Consider the following 16644-nt stretch of genomic DNA (forward strand, 5'->3'; position numbering starts at 1 on the left):
GGGCCAGCTTCATTGTATATATTTATTTCTCTGCTCTCTGGCCAGAATCTCTCACCCTTTTTCCCCCCAGCTCTGGACGCACTGCTATAATGTACCGTAAGTGTGTCTGGAGCAGGAGAAAAGCGTGCCATTGGGAGCAATGAAGTAAGTGCTAGAGCCACTGCTGGGGTTATTTAATAATAACAGCTCTTGCAGCTCTTCAACCTCAAATTTTTTTCTATATGCGTCCCATTTGCCAGTCCAAGTTTGAGACCTCCGCCTTAAAACAAGGGGTCTTCTGTGCTGTAATAAAGATGGTCTATCAAGGTCTGACTACACCATCACCCATTAGATGAACAGCGCAACAGCATTCAAGACTTAGGTCCAGCCACCACTTAGCGTATCTCGTAAACCACCAAAGTAATGCAGCACTCACTAGAGCATTGCGGCCCTTTTACAGATCAGATGGAATGCCAGGAACAAATCATCAATTTTATTGTCCAAGAAACCCCTTGAGCCAGGAACGGCCATCACCTAAGTGTAAAGGTCTACTTGTATGGTGGAGATCCTATCTCTAGCACCAACCACCAGCTTTCAATTATGTTAAACATCACCTAACAGAAAATTTCAACTTTTTGATATTCCAGACCCACAGACATTTACCTTCTACTGTTCTTTTTTCTTTCGAAGCCTTTGGTTCTTTTTTCTCTTGCGAGGTTGGACTACTGGTCACAAATTCCGGACATAATTTGAACTCCAGCATTTTTGGGGCCTCCTTGTTCTTGGTCTCAGATTTTGAGTGTTTACTATACACATTACTATCGACAGAAGTCCTCCTTTCGAAATATCCAGGTTTTACAGGAGAGTGTCTAATCTGAAGTTTGGTTAAACTTATACCTTCATATGAAGCTCGTCTGGAATCACCACAAGGCGCCAAGTAGATTTTTTCTTTATTGGAATCGATTTTCTTTTCTTCTTTGTTCACCGATGAGCCTTTCCCATGACTACTTGATGGACCTCTGTGCTTTTTGTGCACATACTCATTTGTTCCAATGTTTTTTGAACGACCTCTGTGAGCTTTATGTCTGTCTCCAGACTGATGTTTATTTGTTTTTACATTTATTTCAGTTGAGGTTGATGGTCTGAGCAGTTTGGCTAGTAAATTAGTTCCACTTTTGTCCACAGAAGATTTCTCAAGGACCCTGTGTCTTTCATCAGCTGGCTCAACTCTTTGATCCTCTGTCGGCCCATATCTTTTGCTGCAGAGCTCCCTTTTTCTCTCCAGGTATTCTTGGACGCTTGGAACCCTCTTTACCTTTTCAAAGTGGCTTTCAGATCGATATTTAACCCGTTCCTTTCGCTTGCCCGTGGAAGATGTTTGGTTACGGGGATGTGACTTGTCTGACCTACTAGAGGACTCGAGCTTATGCATACTCTTCTCTGGTGGCTGAGCTTTACTGGTAGGCGATTTACATTCCTCGTTTTTAGCTTTACCTCCAACTGACTGATCCAGGTTAAGGGTCTTTGCAGATTTACCCAAATCTGTATATTTCTTAGTTTTGTGGACACTACCAGCACCTTCTTCAGCACGTGAAGACTTCATTTCTTTATATTTCCTTTTCATTTTCAATAAGTGCCTGTTTTTCAGAAAGTCAGTTTTGATAATAAGTTTCTCCAACTTTTGTGGACCATCAACATCTTTTGACTTACAACCAGGGAAAGGATCTTTGCTGTCCTTACGCTTAGACTCTCCCAAATGACTATTTGACTGGAGCACTGGTTCTCCTTTCTCCAATTCTTTCTGAGACTGATCATCAACATAAGTCTTTTCAGAGGATTCTAACTTTTCTTTGATTTCTTCTTGTGGACTGCAATTCACAGGTTTCCTTTTCCAAGTAGTCTCTACTGGTTCAATCTTTGAACGCTTCATTGCAGGTGGATGGATTTCTTCATTTTTTCTATCAAGTTGAGTTTTGCAAGTGTCTGGAGAAGAGTCAAGACCACCTGTCAAAGGTTTGCCACCATCTCTCGAAGGATCAAGACCATCTGTTGAGGGTTCAGTCTTAATCGCTGAAGAGGGCTGGGAAAAATTGGCAATCAACTCTTCACTCTCACCCAGTTCAGTCAACTTGCAATTACATTTTGGAGCATTTCCATTTGTGTGGGTTAGCCAACTGAACAAACAACAAAACAGTTCCTTATCTGATGCACTTTCATCGTCTGCTTTCTCATTTTTAGAACTTGCTGCAACATCCAAAACTGGCGCTTGGGAGTCCTTCGCAAAACTGTCAACCACAGATTCTTCACTGCGCATAACGGGTTCGGGGGAATCCTCTGGAAAGAGCTCAGGGATCTGTTCCTGATCCATTAAAGTAATATGTATATTGCCATCTGGACTATCAGAAATCTCAAAACCATCGTCCTCAAGTTGTTCAGGAGCCACCTCATCTATAGGAACTTCAAATGTAGGTTCGGTCTTAATTTCGGACAGCTTTGTCTTCTGAGTCTCCATTTCTTTGGTTAATGTGTCCACAGCAGACTCTATGCCCTTAATGGACTTCTCACCATCACCATAAAAAAACGGCACTGGGCTCTTCAGAGGTTCAGGTTTTTGTGTGAGCTTTCCTAAGGATACATCTGCATTCTCAAGTTTATTTTTTGACATATAATTTTTAATTCCAAAGGGAAACTCTGTTAGAAGCTCAGACAGCTGGTCGGACACAGCATTGGATTCTGCATTAAAAACAGAGGATGACAAATTCTGCCCAGATTGTGTATCAAGGCCATAATCACTTGCCCCCTTTTGATCATCTCCCATACTGACACAATCCTCAATGTTTTCTTGAGATTCTGATTTAACGGCTACACTTTCTGTGGTGTGAGAACCACTTGGTTGAGACGTACAACATATAACATCCTCTTGAGAACACTGGGGTATACAGTCATTTTCCAGATCAGTTTTTGCCAGCAGGGAACCAGGTTCAGTTTGCAAAGAACTTTCAAACATCATGGCAATGGAGGAATCATATAAAGAGTTGCCTTCTACTAGAGTACATATGCCCGAAATTTGCAAGTTCTCATCGACTGTTTCAGTTGAGTTCTGGTCAACGTTACAAGGCAATGATGAAACCATACTGCTGGGTTGGACGTCTCCCTGATTATTCTTGGTTGCATCCACAGACTCTTGTGGTAGAAGGAATTCATTAAAATATTCATTATCTTTGAATACATCATTGGCCACATCTTCACCATGTGGAAGGACTTTGGGATGCTGGTTTATCTCGTTTACCAAATCCTTTATCTGTACAAGTGGGGAGACTATTGCAACATGAGGCTTGATACCCTTTGACACATTGGGAGCAGAAAGCTCCGATTTCTGCGTTAATGTGACTACATTAGGCTCACTTACAGGACTGGAGACCATTTCTTCTAAATAACGAATAGTTTCAAGGGTTTTATTGACCATGTCCTGTTTCGGTTTGGAATGCTCGCTTTTATTCTGAGCGGAGCTTGGAGGATCAGATTTCCAAAGAGACAAAGTAGCTTGGATGGCTTCTCTTGTATTAGGTGATAAAGAGTTCTTGGCGTAATGGTTACTAGTGTACCTTGTTGGAACAAGATTAGAACTTTCAGAAGTCGTTGTCGCTGTCTGGGGAAGGCTTGGGACAGAAGGTATAAGGAATCCATCTTGAGATAGGTTGCCATTGCTGGAATTGCCACCAGAATGGTATTGGTTATTAGCTTGTATAGATACCATGGAGCTTTTTTGAGGATCCTGGCCTCTTATGGTCTCAGAAGCAATGACCTGGCCAGAAGAATTTGCAGTGCTTACATGATTTATCTGACTGTTGTCAAAACCAGTGTAACTTATTGGGTATGCATGACTGGAAGAAGAATTTTCATATAAAATGGGGGTCTGAACACCATGTGTGGTATCTGCCAAAGGTTGATTTTTCACAGGTGAATTTTGTGAAACCTCTTGCCTGCCCACAGGATCATTTGTAGGACCTGTCCAGTCCAGGAGGCTAGAAATTAGTGGTGGTTTCACAGGACAAGAAGAAGGATTACCCTGGGAGGTGCTTTGTATTTTCTTCCTCAAAAGGGTATTCTTCTGATTGAGTAATAAATACTTTTGCTTGACATTCTGATATACATTTAAGAACAAAGCTAAATTTTGAATATTAATGCTTTGGTCCTGTGTTACATTTGCATTATAGGCTGGAGGTGCTACAGAATTCTGCGGAAGTGGCACAGGATGCTGCGGAGGTGGCACAGGATTCTGCGGAGGTGGCACAGAATGCTGCGGAGGTGGCACAGAATGCTGCGGAGGTGGCACAGAATGTTGATCCTGTGGCACCGTATAAGACTGTACTGACTGTTGAACATTTAATGCAACGAAGTTTTGGTTTGGATTAGAAAACATCTGGTTTACGGAAACATTGACAATATTTGGTGCATTGGTATTGGACTGAGGATGTGAAAGTGGCAATTGCCCAACAGTGATTGATGACAAAACATTAGAAGAATTATTGGGAAAGCCACTAGATGAATTTGGCATAATTTGTCTTTGCACGTTTATGTTCCGCCGTAGCTGTAGTGGATTTGGATGGGATGCTGGCTGGTAACTTAGTCCCATCTGATTTGGAATAGTTTGCACATTTTGGTAATTTGAGGTTGAAACGGGAACATTTTTCTCATTCACGGCTTTGTACGATCCAGCATATGGACCAGAGGTTCCATTTGTGACAGAGTTTTGAGAGTTTGCTTTTGACATTGATTGGTACTTCTGACCATTTTGACTGTTTCTTCTGGCAATATTAGAGTTCATTATGTGTTGAGATCTTCTATTTGAATATCCACCACTTTGTGTGGCTTGCAGTGACTGTTGAACTTCTCTGGTATTGTATGCACTGGTATCAAAGCGCTGAAGTGGCTGAGCCTGCTGCTGGGCCAAGGCCGCCGACTGGGCCTGCTGCTGGGCCAAGGCCGCCGACTGGGCCTGCTGCTGGGCCAAGGCCGCCGACTGGGCCTGCTGCTGGGCCAAGGCCGCCGACTGGGCCTGCTGCTGGGTCAAGGCCGCCACCTGGGCCTGCTGCTGGGCCAAGGCCGCCTGCTGCTGGGCCAAGGCCACCTGCTGCTGGGCCTGCTGCTGGGTCAAGGATGACGACTGAGCCTGCAGCAAAGTCTGAAGAAAAAAGTTCGGGTAATCTAGAAGTTGAGTTGGAAAGCTTGTCGAGGCTGTCTTACTCCTTGGACTGAATGAGGAACTAGATGTCCCTTGTGAAGTCTGCATCGTCTGTTGCCCTGATTGGTTTGACAAAGCAGACAGCTGAATCCTTAAAACCTCTTCCTCGGATTTGGCACCCAGTAGTTCTTTCAGGAGAACATTATGCTGACCAATCTGTGTAGAATTGTAAGAGTTTGATTGCACAGATGCCGAGTGATTTGGCATGTTGGGCATTGTAGATGAGGTAGACTGTGCTAAATACTGCTGGTTGTTAGGGTGGGCAACAGCCCCACTTGAGTTTCTTCTACTCCAATCCATTTTTTGTGGTGCTCATTGGCTTTTGTAACCTAGAAAAAGAAATACATATATTATAATCCAACAAATGTATATATTTTCTACACATCGTTAAAATAAGAAAAAATATATTGACCTGGTTCATAGGCAACACTCCTAGAACCCCAAATAACATGACTGATACACATCTTATTGTATTATCATCATCATCTATTTAACACACTCTGTGTAACACTGTATTTGCTGAACCTGGAGCCATCAACTGACTGACCAGATGGTTTCCTTGTGAGAAAGGACTAACTGGTTGCAATACCCTCGAGCACCTTTACGATAATTGTTAAGGCTCGGCTACAACTACACCATACGGACCAGCTGATAAATGTGGCCATAGACTTCAAATAATTGTTGGTTTAAATCTTGACCGCCATTCCTCTCAACTCCCCATAAACATGAACTCTTGGCTTGAATGAGCGTTTAAGTCCCCCCTTCATGGTAGAGAAAGTCAAATAGCTGTAAGACCCTTCTGGCAACAGCGTATCACCTACAGAAACAAAGGATCAAGGATATAGAAAACCAACATTCCCGATATTGTTTCAATCGACCAATAATCATTGTTGGGGTAGAGTGGGAAGAACCCTATATTTTACATAAATAGGTCGACAACTCAAATTAGAAATAGTTTATATGTATACGGCAGTCAAACTAAGTTGGCCACATTAAGCTTAGGGCTACATGGCCCACTTTGGCCACGACTCTTGGTCAACCAAAGATGGCCCTTGTGACCCCTCCCTATTGTAAGTGAATGGACCGGCATCAAGACTCCAAGGGTGCTGCAACTGCGACTTCTAGCCACAAAGACACTCTGCTCAAATGTTTCTAAAACCAGAAGTCACAGTCACAGCTGCATTCACTCACATTAATGAAGCAGTCACAAGGTGATATTTGGTCTTGCAACGGAGTTGCCATCAGAGTTCCCATGTAGCCCTAAGACTAAGTGGCTAGGGGTGCGATTGCTACAATTCCATAGCTTAAGAGTCACAAAAACAGAGGAACATTTGGGAAACACCGAGCCTTTTTCACAGTATCAAATTACAGGAACGCTGCCTAAACATCAGGGGACATGGGATATAATTTGTTTTTCATCCCTTTTCAACCTTTTGTTTCGCCTCCTGAGCATTCCCCGTAGTCATTCAAAACATCAGCACCTATCATTACCGGCAAAACGCAAGAACAAAGTCAGGTTCTCGTAGACTGAAGGTATTGGATTACAAAACAAAAATAAGCCTGATCCATGGGGATTCTAACGTGCTCTAATAGGGCATATTAAAAGGGGCTGTCTCAACCAGTCCCTTTAAGTAGCTTCTTCCGAACACCTGTCGAGAACTTTTGTAAATTGAACCATGTCTACTCTTTGAGGTATACATGTTCTTTGGTAATCCAGAACTGGATAGAATTTTTTTTTTTATATAGTAGCCCCTGATAATAGGATATTGCCAACAGTAGCTACTCATAGTCCATGCCATTTGTTTTCATCCATGTGGCTTATGGATGGAGTTCGGTGCTAACAGTCCCAAGATCTTTGTTAGGGGCGGATACCGAAGGAAAAAAAGCTGGTACCAAAGGAAGACCACTAAAAATACTCGTGTGTGAATTCTCAGAACGCCATGCAAGTTTGTAAAAACAGCTGTTCTGCCATTCATGACATCTTACAAGCCAAGATGGTGAATGGCTATTTACGGAAGACGAGTTTAGTCAGCTGACCAAATAAGAGGAAGTTTTCATTCAATGCCATATTTAGTTACCCATGCATGTGTTACCTTTGTACACGAAACACCCATGAAAATTGGTTGCAAAAATATGCAACCCCTATAAACAGAAAGGGCAACGCATTTTGTGTTATACTTATGTTTCACTACACTCTAGTGGCTGAAGAATGGAAAAGCAAAGGGAGGGAGTCTCCAGAAAACACTAGCTCAGGCTAGAGGAAATCTGGCTTCGACAGCGGTCAAAAGAGGATGCCCTTGCAAAAGTTGTTGAGCAAGATATAGAATGGAGCGGATTACTTTTTTTTTTCTGCGGTTGCAACGAAAAGAGTTAGTCTAGGTGTTTAAGAGTCAAAAGAAAGGTTCCAAAGAAATGTAAAGTCTAAGACCACCAGGTTATATTGTGTTTCAGCCCTCCAGGCGGTATCTCCCCGCATTCCTTCCTAAGTAATGGTCTTTCACATGCAGTCCTCTGGAATGTGCTCAACTCCCCCACCCCCAACCTCTTGAACTTTCCTACCCTTATCTTCTAAACATGTGAATTTGTAAAATTCTGGGTGGAGATGTGGGTTTCCAAGATAAGGTGAATATAAAAGGCAAAAACAAAACCCTCTACAATGGCTTCAAAACAACTGCTGAAAGCATATCAGGTTTGCTATATTGGTCTCTGAAATTTCCACCATTAACCTTTCAGGGAGTTTATTTTGGTCAAGAGATCAAAAGGAATAGGACCACACAAAAGGAATGTGTCTTCTGCAGCCACTCTTTAGAAATAGAATGCAAGTAGGATAAGACTTGGCTCCTTCGAGTCGAGACAGACTCGGTTTTCTCCTTGTGAATCAGTGCCACCGTTCCCGGTTTTGGTACCGTAGGAGCTTCTTGGCGCGCAACGAGAGCTTTACCACTGTAGCAACTCTCTGGAGCAACAGCAAAACCATTATTACTCCAAAGAGCTCATTTGATTATTGTCCAAAAAACGTGATATGTCAAGTACATGGCATAAAACCAACAGTACAAACATCCATAAAAGTTTTAGGGTATTTCACCCAGTTCTGTTCTCAAACACCCACAAGTTCATTCTTGGCCTCCCATACTCCCTTTCCGTGAAATTTTACAGACTTGTCCGCTATCTGTATTGAAAATGATAGATGTTTGACCAGAACAACTACTAAACCTAAGTAACATCTGGTACACACTAATTTCATAAAGTACAAAAGTTCATATAAGGGTGAATTGTATTACGCTAACAGACTATAATGTGCTAACCGCTTTTTAATGTGTTCGGTATTCCGTTGGGGAGGGGGGGGGGAATCAAGCGGACACCCCGAATGGAATACCAAACGCAGATGTGAACCGGGCCCAACATGTCAGGGGCACAATAAGCCGCATTCAAAACTTAATTATTTAATCATTATTAGTGCTGGCGCGTCTAAACTGCTCACATGACAATATGGTGTCCCGAACTACAAGAGAACGTTATCAAAAATCAATATTCACAAGAACTTTGGCTGCCATATAATAGATGGACTTCGGCCGTAATATGACGGAAAAACTGATTGATACACAGGAACTGAAATTGCTTATTCAAACATATACGCCCACTCCAATGTGTATAAAAGGAGAGGATTTGCACAATAAAATATTCTTTTACCCAGATTCATCTTGTCTGTGTTGATTGCCTCCGGCCCAGGCCGCTCTCTAATCTGACTACCATCCAATATACTTATTGGTTTCGTTGAGACCAACCTAACACCTTTAAAATCTACTTTCTCCAAAGGACTGTTGAAGGTTACAAGTCCTTTTACACGTAAAGGTGTTCCGGGCAGTAACTAGCGATGATGTGCATTTCTTTACTACGTTTACATGCAACGGTTACATGCAACCGGGACAACGGTTAATTTTCCTTCATACCAATTAAATATTTTATCGTGGAACAGCTGGGGAATCTAAAGCAGCATACAGGGCGAGGGTCATCGAGACTGGGGCAAGAGACAGGAGCTACTGTTCAGTTACCTAGAGTTTCACTACGAAGTTGGTGGACCAAACCACCAACTACATAAGAAGGAGCCAGAGCAGTTGGTGGTTTGGTCTACCAACTCCACACCTCTGGAAGAAAATACTTTGGGATCAACAGTGAATCGACATTGTTAGGGGCTCAAGACCCCCGAGTTATGTTGTCGTAAGCCTAATTTGATCAAGAGGACGTTCACGAGCTCGGGGAAACACCACACAGACACAACCGTCAGTGATTCAAGTGTTTCCTTTATTTGTAAGACACAGTGCCTTTTTATATTCTCAAGCCAACTGCCAAGCCTTTGTTCTTATTTGGCCATGCTAAGAATGTCACCCTTAACCTATATTTTCTACAGTTTAAACTAGTTTGAACCAGCTTGAACCAACACTTGTGTACAGTGTTGGCCAAAAGTATTGGCACCCCTGCAATTCTGTCAGATAATATTCATTTTCTTCCAGATGATATTATTATCTTCATTTAATTTGTCTTCAATGGAAAAATTACAAAAAGAATTGTCAAAAAGCCAAACTGGATACAATTCCACACCAAACATAAAGGGGGTGGACAAAAGTATTGGCACGGTTTGAAAAGTCATGTGATGCTTCTCTAATTTGTGTAACTAACAGCACCTGTTACTTACTTGAGGCACCTAACAGGTGGTGGCGATAACTAAATCACACTTGCAGCCAGTTGAAATGGATTAAAGTTTACTCAACCTCTGTCCTGTGTCCTTGTGTGTACCACATTGAGCATGGAGAAAAGAAAGAAGACCAAAGAACTGTCTGAGGACTTGAGAAGCAAAATTGTGAGGAAGCATAAGCAATCTCAAGGCTGCAAGTCCATCTCCAAAGACCTGAATGTTCCTGTGTCTACCGTGCGCAGTGTCATCGAGAAGTTTAAAGCCCATGGCACTATGGCTAACCTCCCTAGATGTGGACGGAAAAGAAAAATTGATGAGAGATTTCAACGCAAGATTGTGCGGATGGTGAATAAAGAATCTTGACTAACATCTAAACAAGGTCAAGCTGCCCTGGCGTCCGAGAGTACAACAGTGTCAACCTGTACTATCCGTCGGCGTCTGAATGAAAAGGGACTGTATGGTAGGATACCCAGGAAGACCTCACTTCTTACCCAGAGACATAAAGCCAGGTTGGAGTTTGCCAAAACTTACCTGAGAAAGCCAAAAACGTTTTGGAAGAATGTTCTCTGGTCAGATGAGACAAAAGTAGGAAAAGGCATCAACATAGAGTTTACAGGAAAAAAAAAGAGGCCTTCAAAGAGAAAAAGACGGTCCCTACAGTCAAACATGGCGGAGGTTCCCTGATGTTTTGGGGTTGCTTTGCTGCCTCTGGCACTGGACTGCTTGACCGTGTGCATGGCATTATGAACCAACAAAATTTCCAGCAGAAGGTAGGGCCCAGTGTGAGAAAGCTGGGCCTCCCTCAGAGGTCATGGGTCTTCCAGCAGGACAATGACCCAAAACACACTTCAAAAAGCACTAGAAAATGGTTTGAGAGAAAGCCCTGGAGACTTGTAAAGTGGCCAGCAATGAGTCCAGCCCTGAATCCCATAGAACACCTGTGGGGGAGAGATCTCTTGGTGGCAGTTTGGAGAAGGCCTCCTTCACATCTCAGGGGCAGTTTGGAGAAGGCCTCCTTCACATCTCAGGGACAACCTGGAGCAGTTTGCCAAAGAAGAATGGTCTAAGATTCCAGCAGAGCCTTGTAAGAAACTCATTGCTGGTTACCGGAAGCGGTTGTGCGCAGTTATTGTGTCTAAAGGTTATGCTACCAAGTATTAGGCTGAGGGCGCCAATACTTCTGTCGGGACATTTTTGGAGTTTTGTGTAAAATGATCAATGATTTCATTTTTTTTTTCATTCTCTTTTGTGTTTTTTCATTGCAAGAAAAATAAATGAAGATAATACCAAAGAGTTTGTGCTTGCAATCATTTTTTGTAAGAAAACGAGTATTATCTGACAGAATTGCAGGGGGGGGGGCAATACTTTTGGCCAACACTGTATCTCTTTAAAGCTCGGTGACCTTTGTACATAGTTTCAGTCAGCACATAGTTCCTATATTTTTATTTAACCCTTCACAACATGAACGAGACAAACCAGATTTTTAGATATATGTGCTGTTCTCTAGGCAGAAATGAGGGATCACAAGCAAGTTACACAAGGCATGTGACACCAATAAGTTAATGCTCCTCAACACGAATCGATCAGGCGAAAGAGCGTTCCTGATGATTGGGCCATTGAAACAGGTTTATGATCGGTTGCCTAACAAGCAAACAAACACTCATTTGTCAGCCGTACACCACTTGCATAAAAAGGGATCTCACGATAACGAAACGGCACGTCAATGAACAGTCATACTAATAATCGATCACATACAGTAAACGGAGCTAGCTAGTGTTCACCGACTAGCTAACGTAATCTTTCGATACGACTCAAGGCCTGAAATATTGTCTATATTAAAAGGAGTTATCCAGAGGTATGTTGAGAATTTTCATTTGTGTAATGGTCATCACTTTCATTAACGTTTTATGGCTTTGACTCTACGGAAATGTTCAATGAAGATAAAGATCTGATAGGAAGCACACTATAGCAGATTTTCTATTGCGTAGTGGACTATTAACGTGTCGGGGATTTTCCACCTGCCTCGACTCTGGGTAGTGGAGCAAATGTTGAGGATTCACTCTACTAATGGAGCTTTCATTGGGTTTGGCGTCCAGAAGTCTTAACCAGATCAAAGCTACGTGATTATTGGAGTTTATACCGTGCCCGATGCTAACCTAGCAGATCTTTAGACAATCTACGACTTGCTCAGTATTACATACACAGCATTTATCAGTGTCGAAATCTCCATTCCTGCAATATGTAAGTCAATTGTTAAAATGCCCATCAATAAATCCCATCAACACTCTATTGACACAACTGAAGTCAGATGCATCCTGTTGGCTTTCCGCCTCAGGACGGAAGAATCGAGAAATTCCACCATAACTCTTCCTCTTGGCATTACTTCCCATATAACATAAAAGGAGGCAATGTTCTTACCTTTGGAAAACTAAGTGGTTCCCATACTTGAAAGGAATGGCTTGCCAATTTTTTTTTTATTTATTATAAACTAATGAATTCTAAGACTTTTTTTTTTTTTCTTTCTTTCTTTCCATTTCTATACAAGATTATTGGTTTTGCCCATCTTATTTGAGTTTCTATCCTTCTGTGTTAACAGCATTTGGCGATTTGCTTTACAGCATAACAGCAATAGCCTAGAGCCGACTCATTGAGGTGGATGTAGTGATGGATCACAATGTGTGTTAACTGTTGAAGTGGGAGCTTCTATTGTGATCCAGCCAGTGATGTAAGGTCACTAATGCTATTAAAACCCTTGAAGAATTTATGTCCAACCCCTAACATGATATTCGACTCATCTTGTTAAATCTGAAGGGATTTTCCTTTTCAACATTGTGTGATATTTACATTTCTAAGCGGGCAACAAGAAGTCTGGAGATGGTGACTAAAGCACACCATGACTTGACCACATGGTAAATTTCTATATTATTATGGTAATGGCCACCTGACAACTTGAATGACTTGCCAGGAAATGGACATTACTAACTTTATTAAACAATTCGTGCGAGCTAACCAATTAGTCTGATACAATAGAGTGTAATTTCCTAAAGTAAGTGTATAACTAAAGGGACTTTATCCACCTGTAGTGCGAAACTTACATAGATTCACACCCGATACTGGTTTCACCCCCTCCTCCCGTCCCTTCCCTTATTGCCTGTGCCCCCCAGGTGTCTTTGTTTCCCTCTTCTTTCTCATCCTTGTCCTTCCCTTGACATGTTTGTTTCTGGGCGTTGCTACAAGATAGTTGAAAAACCACACCATTCTTTATACACAACGAAACTGGCACCATGTATGTATATATCAGACATTGCATTACGTAACCTAGATTTATCTAGACACGGCCTAAACCAGTTGATATGCTTGGAGTTCAGCAGTGGGCTCTCTGGCACATTGGGATCCCAATTGTAGGACACTTAAAATGTCATACAATGAGCCAAAATTACTAATCGGAAGGGATGTCCACATACGCCTATACCTCTAACGTACCAATTACACTGGAAGGAGACTTAAAATTCAGAATGCCCAAACTGGAAAGTATATAAAGACATAATGAAACAGTCATGGCCAAAAGTTTTGAGAATGATACAAATATTAATTTTTACAAAGTCTACTGCTTCAGTTTTCCTAATGGCAATTTGCATATACTCCAGAATATTATAAAGAGTGATCAGCTTAACAGCAATTACTTGCAAAGTCAATATTTGCCTAGAAAATGAACTTTATCCCCCAAAACAAATTTCAACATCATTGTAGCCCGGCCTTAAAAGGACCAGCTAACATAGTTTCAGTGATTGCTCCATTAACACAGGTGTGGGTGTTGATGAGGACAGGGCTGGAGATCAATCTGTCATGATTAAGTAAGAATGACACCACTGGACACTTTAAAAGGAGACTGGTGCTTGGCATCATTGTTTCTCTTCTGTTAACCATGGTTATCTCTAAAGAAACACGTGCAGTCATCATTGCACTGCACAAAAATGGCCTAACAGTGAAGAGTATCGCAGCTAGAAAGATTGCACCTCAGTCAACAATCTATCGCATCATCAAGAACTTCAAGGAGAGAGGTTCCATTGTTGGCAAAAAGGCTCCAGGGCGCCCAAGAAAGACCAGCAAACGCCAGGACTGTCTCTTAAAAGTGTTTCAGCTGCGGGATCGGGCTACCAGCAGTGCAGAGCTTGCTTAGGAATAGCAGCAGGCAGGTGTGAGTGCATCTGCACGCACTGTGAGGCAGAGACTCTTGGAGCAAGACTTGGTCTCAAGGAGGGCAGCAAAGAAGCCACTTCTCTCCAGAAAAAAGATCAGGGACAGACTGATATTCTGCAAAAGGTACAGGGAGTGGACTGCTGAGGACTGGGGTAAAGTCATTTTCTCTGATGAATCCCCTTTTCGATTGTTTGGGACATCTGGAAAACAGCTTATTCGGAGAAAACGAGGTGAGCGCTACCACCAGTCTTGTCTCATGCCAACTGTAAAGCATCCTGAAACCATTCATGTGTGGGGTTGCTTCTCAGCCAAGGGAATCGGCTCTCTCACAGTCTTGCCTAAAAACACAGCCATGAATAAAGAATGGTACCAGAATGTCCTCCAAGATCAACTTCTCTCAACCGTCCAAGAGCAGTTTGGAGATCAACAATGCCTTTTCCAGCATGATGGAGCACCTTGCCATAAAGCAAAGGTGATAACTAAATGGCTCAGGGAACAAAACATAGAGATTTTGGGTCCATGGCCTGGAAACTCCCCAGATCTTAATCCCATTGAGAACTTATGGTCAATCATCAAGAGACGGGTGGACAAACAAAAACCTACAAATTCTGACAAAATGCAAGCATTGATTGTGCAAGAATGGACTGCTATCAGTCAGGATTTGGTCCAGAAGTTGATTGAGAGCATGCCAGGGAGAATTGCAGAGGTCCTGAAGAAGAAGGGGCAACACTGCAAATATTGCCTTGCTGCAGTAACTCATTCTAACTGTCAATATAAGCTTTTGTTACAGAAATAAGATTGCAATCATATTAATGAGTATGTGATAAAAACATCTGACAAACACACATAAAAACCAGAGGGCGGCAGATCACGTGAAAATATAAGATTTGTGTCACTCTCAAAACTGTTGGCCATGACCGTACATTAATATAGTTAGCAGATTTTTATAATGGCTCAATATCAAGTAGTTTCACAATAGTCAGTCACATCTGTTTCTGCAAAAAAATGGTTTCAGCATGAGTCACCAACATCCGATGATCTACTCTCTCAGTTCTTAACCACTGAATGTCAAACCCTCAGACCAAACCTAGATGGTCCTTTAAGTTTTTAAAAAAAAATATATGCAACATGTCCTCTTACTGCTCAACCACTGGATATTGTGAAGCAGTACTATTGTAGGGGCTAGAGTTTTGTTCCAACACCAAACTTTGGGTGGTCCTGGGCAGTGCGTGGGTTAGTTTAGTTGTTTTCTTATATATGGAAAAATTTAAGTTACTCGATGCAAATAACTGCCGTAGCTCTGATGACGCAGTCATGTTTCAGGTTCATTTCTGGCCTCATCAGGAAAACATCAGAACGTCAAGGGTTGCTCCAGCTTCGATCACAGACTTTTTGGCTTCTCTAGTTCTTAAGGTTGCCACAATGGGACAAAAAGCATATAAAAGATCACTAATCATTCTGCAAACCTATTAGCTCAGATTCCATGGTCTATATCCACTAACTAGGCCTGAAGAAAAACAGTGACCAGACACTTCTGCCACCACTTATTTTAAGGAGACACAAAAAGGATCAAACACAAAATATCCAACCCTGAATTGTTGACTGCAGCCTTTAGTAGGTAAAGTCCAAAGTGTATAGAGAAATGCAGATAATTCGGATGCAGATAAGCTATGTCCAACTTAACCAGATACCATCAACATGTTTGAGAAGTCAACAAATGTTAAACAAAGCAAACAAATATATATCCTGTGGCTTTGTGTAGACAAACATGGATTCAAGGACAATACTGTAGTGGAACAATTGAAGGTGGACACTTCAATTTACTTAATCAAAGAATGGATAAAGGTACAAAGACGTCTCCAAATCAATCAAGTCTTCTCAAGTTCTTCTATTGTTCATGTCCTACATTCAGCAGCCCGACTAGACCCTTTGTTTAGTCTCTTGACTAAATTGCTCTATCTTCTCAAAAAGATCAGTTTACACTTTTTGTTCTTGGCCAAGAGAAACTTCACCACAGCTTTAGTATCTGTGCCAATGGCTGCCACATCTCCCAGGCTTGCCGACAAGGTCAACTCGATAAACAAATTCAATATGTTCTTGAGGTTAAACCCCCCGCAAAGAAGTGAACTATGATCCACTATGGTTAGGGCCAACAATCTCAGGAAGTTGTGCCATAAGTGATTAGCTATGGATAGGCTGAACAATCTCAGGAAGTTTTCATATTTTTGCCCATGGTTCGGGTCAACAACCTCAGGAAGCTGCAACAACTCTAGGAAACAAACTAGACTTTTGTCAAATTGACCTCCAAAGTATCTCCACACAGAAATTACGTTTTCCTGTTTAACTACGATTCAGCCACAATGGGTTTTTTGTCCAGAGATAAAATGTTGCCGAAGTAAACTAAAAAGTGTTGGATTTCAACCATAGCCATAACTTGAAGCTCTTGGACACCAGTGCAAGATATCTAACGGGACTCCTAATTACCATGTGCCATCTATATTAATGGTATATTATGTTGTAGAGAGCC

General features: G+C 41.9%; 1 protein-coding gene across 1 annotated transcript in view; it reads right to left on the reverse strand.

Annotated features, from left to right (window-relative positions):
* The window catches only part of RESF1 (retroelement silencing factor 1), a 28137-nt gene that overhangs the window by 3765 nt on the left and 7728 nt on the right, over window positions 1-16644 (reverse strand). The window contains exon 2 of the mRNA XM_075275183.1: window positions 643-5553. Within this exon, the coding sequence (XP_075131284.1) occupies window positions 643-5524 (4882 nt within the window). The 5' untranslated portion in view covers window positions 5525-5553. The remainder of the gene's footprint in view (window positions 1-642; window positions 5554-16644) is intronic.

Source organism: Leptodactylus fuscus, chromosome 5, assembly GCF_031893055.1.
Source record: "Leptodactylus fuscus isolate aLepFus1 chromosome 5, aLepFus1.hap2, whole genome shotgun sequence".
NCBI classification, from domain to species: Eukaryota; Metazoa; Chordata; class Amphibia; order Anura; family Leptodactylidae; genus Leptodactylus; species Leptodactylus fuscus.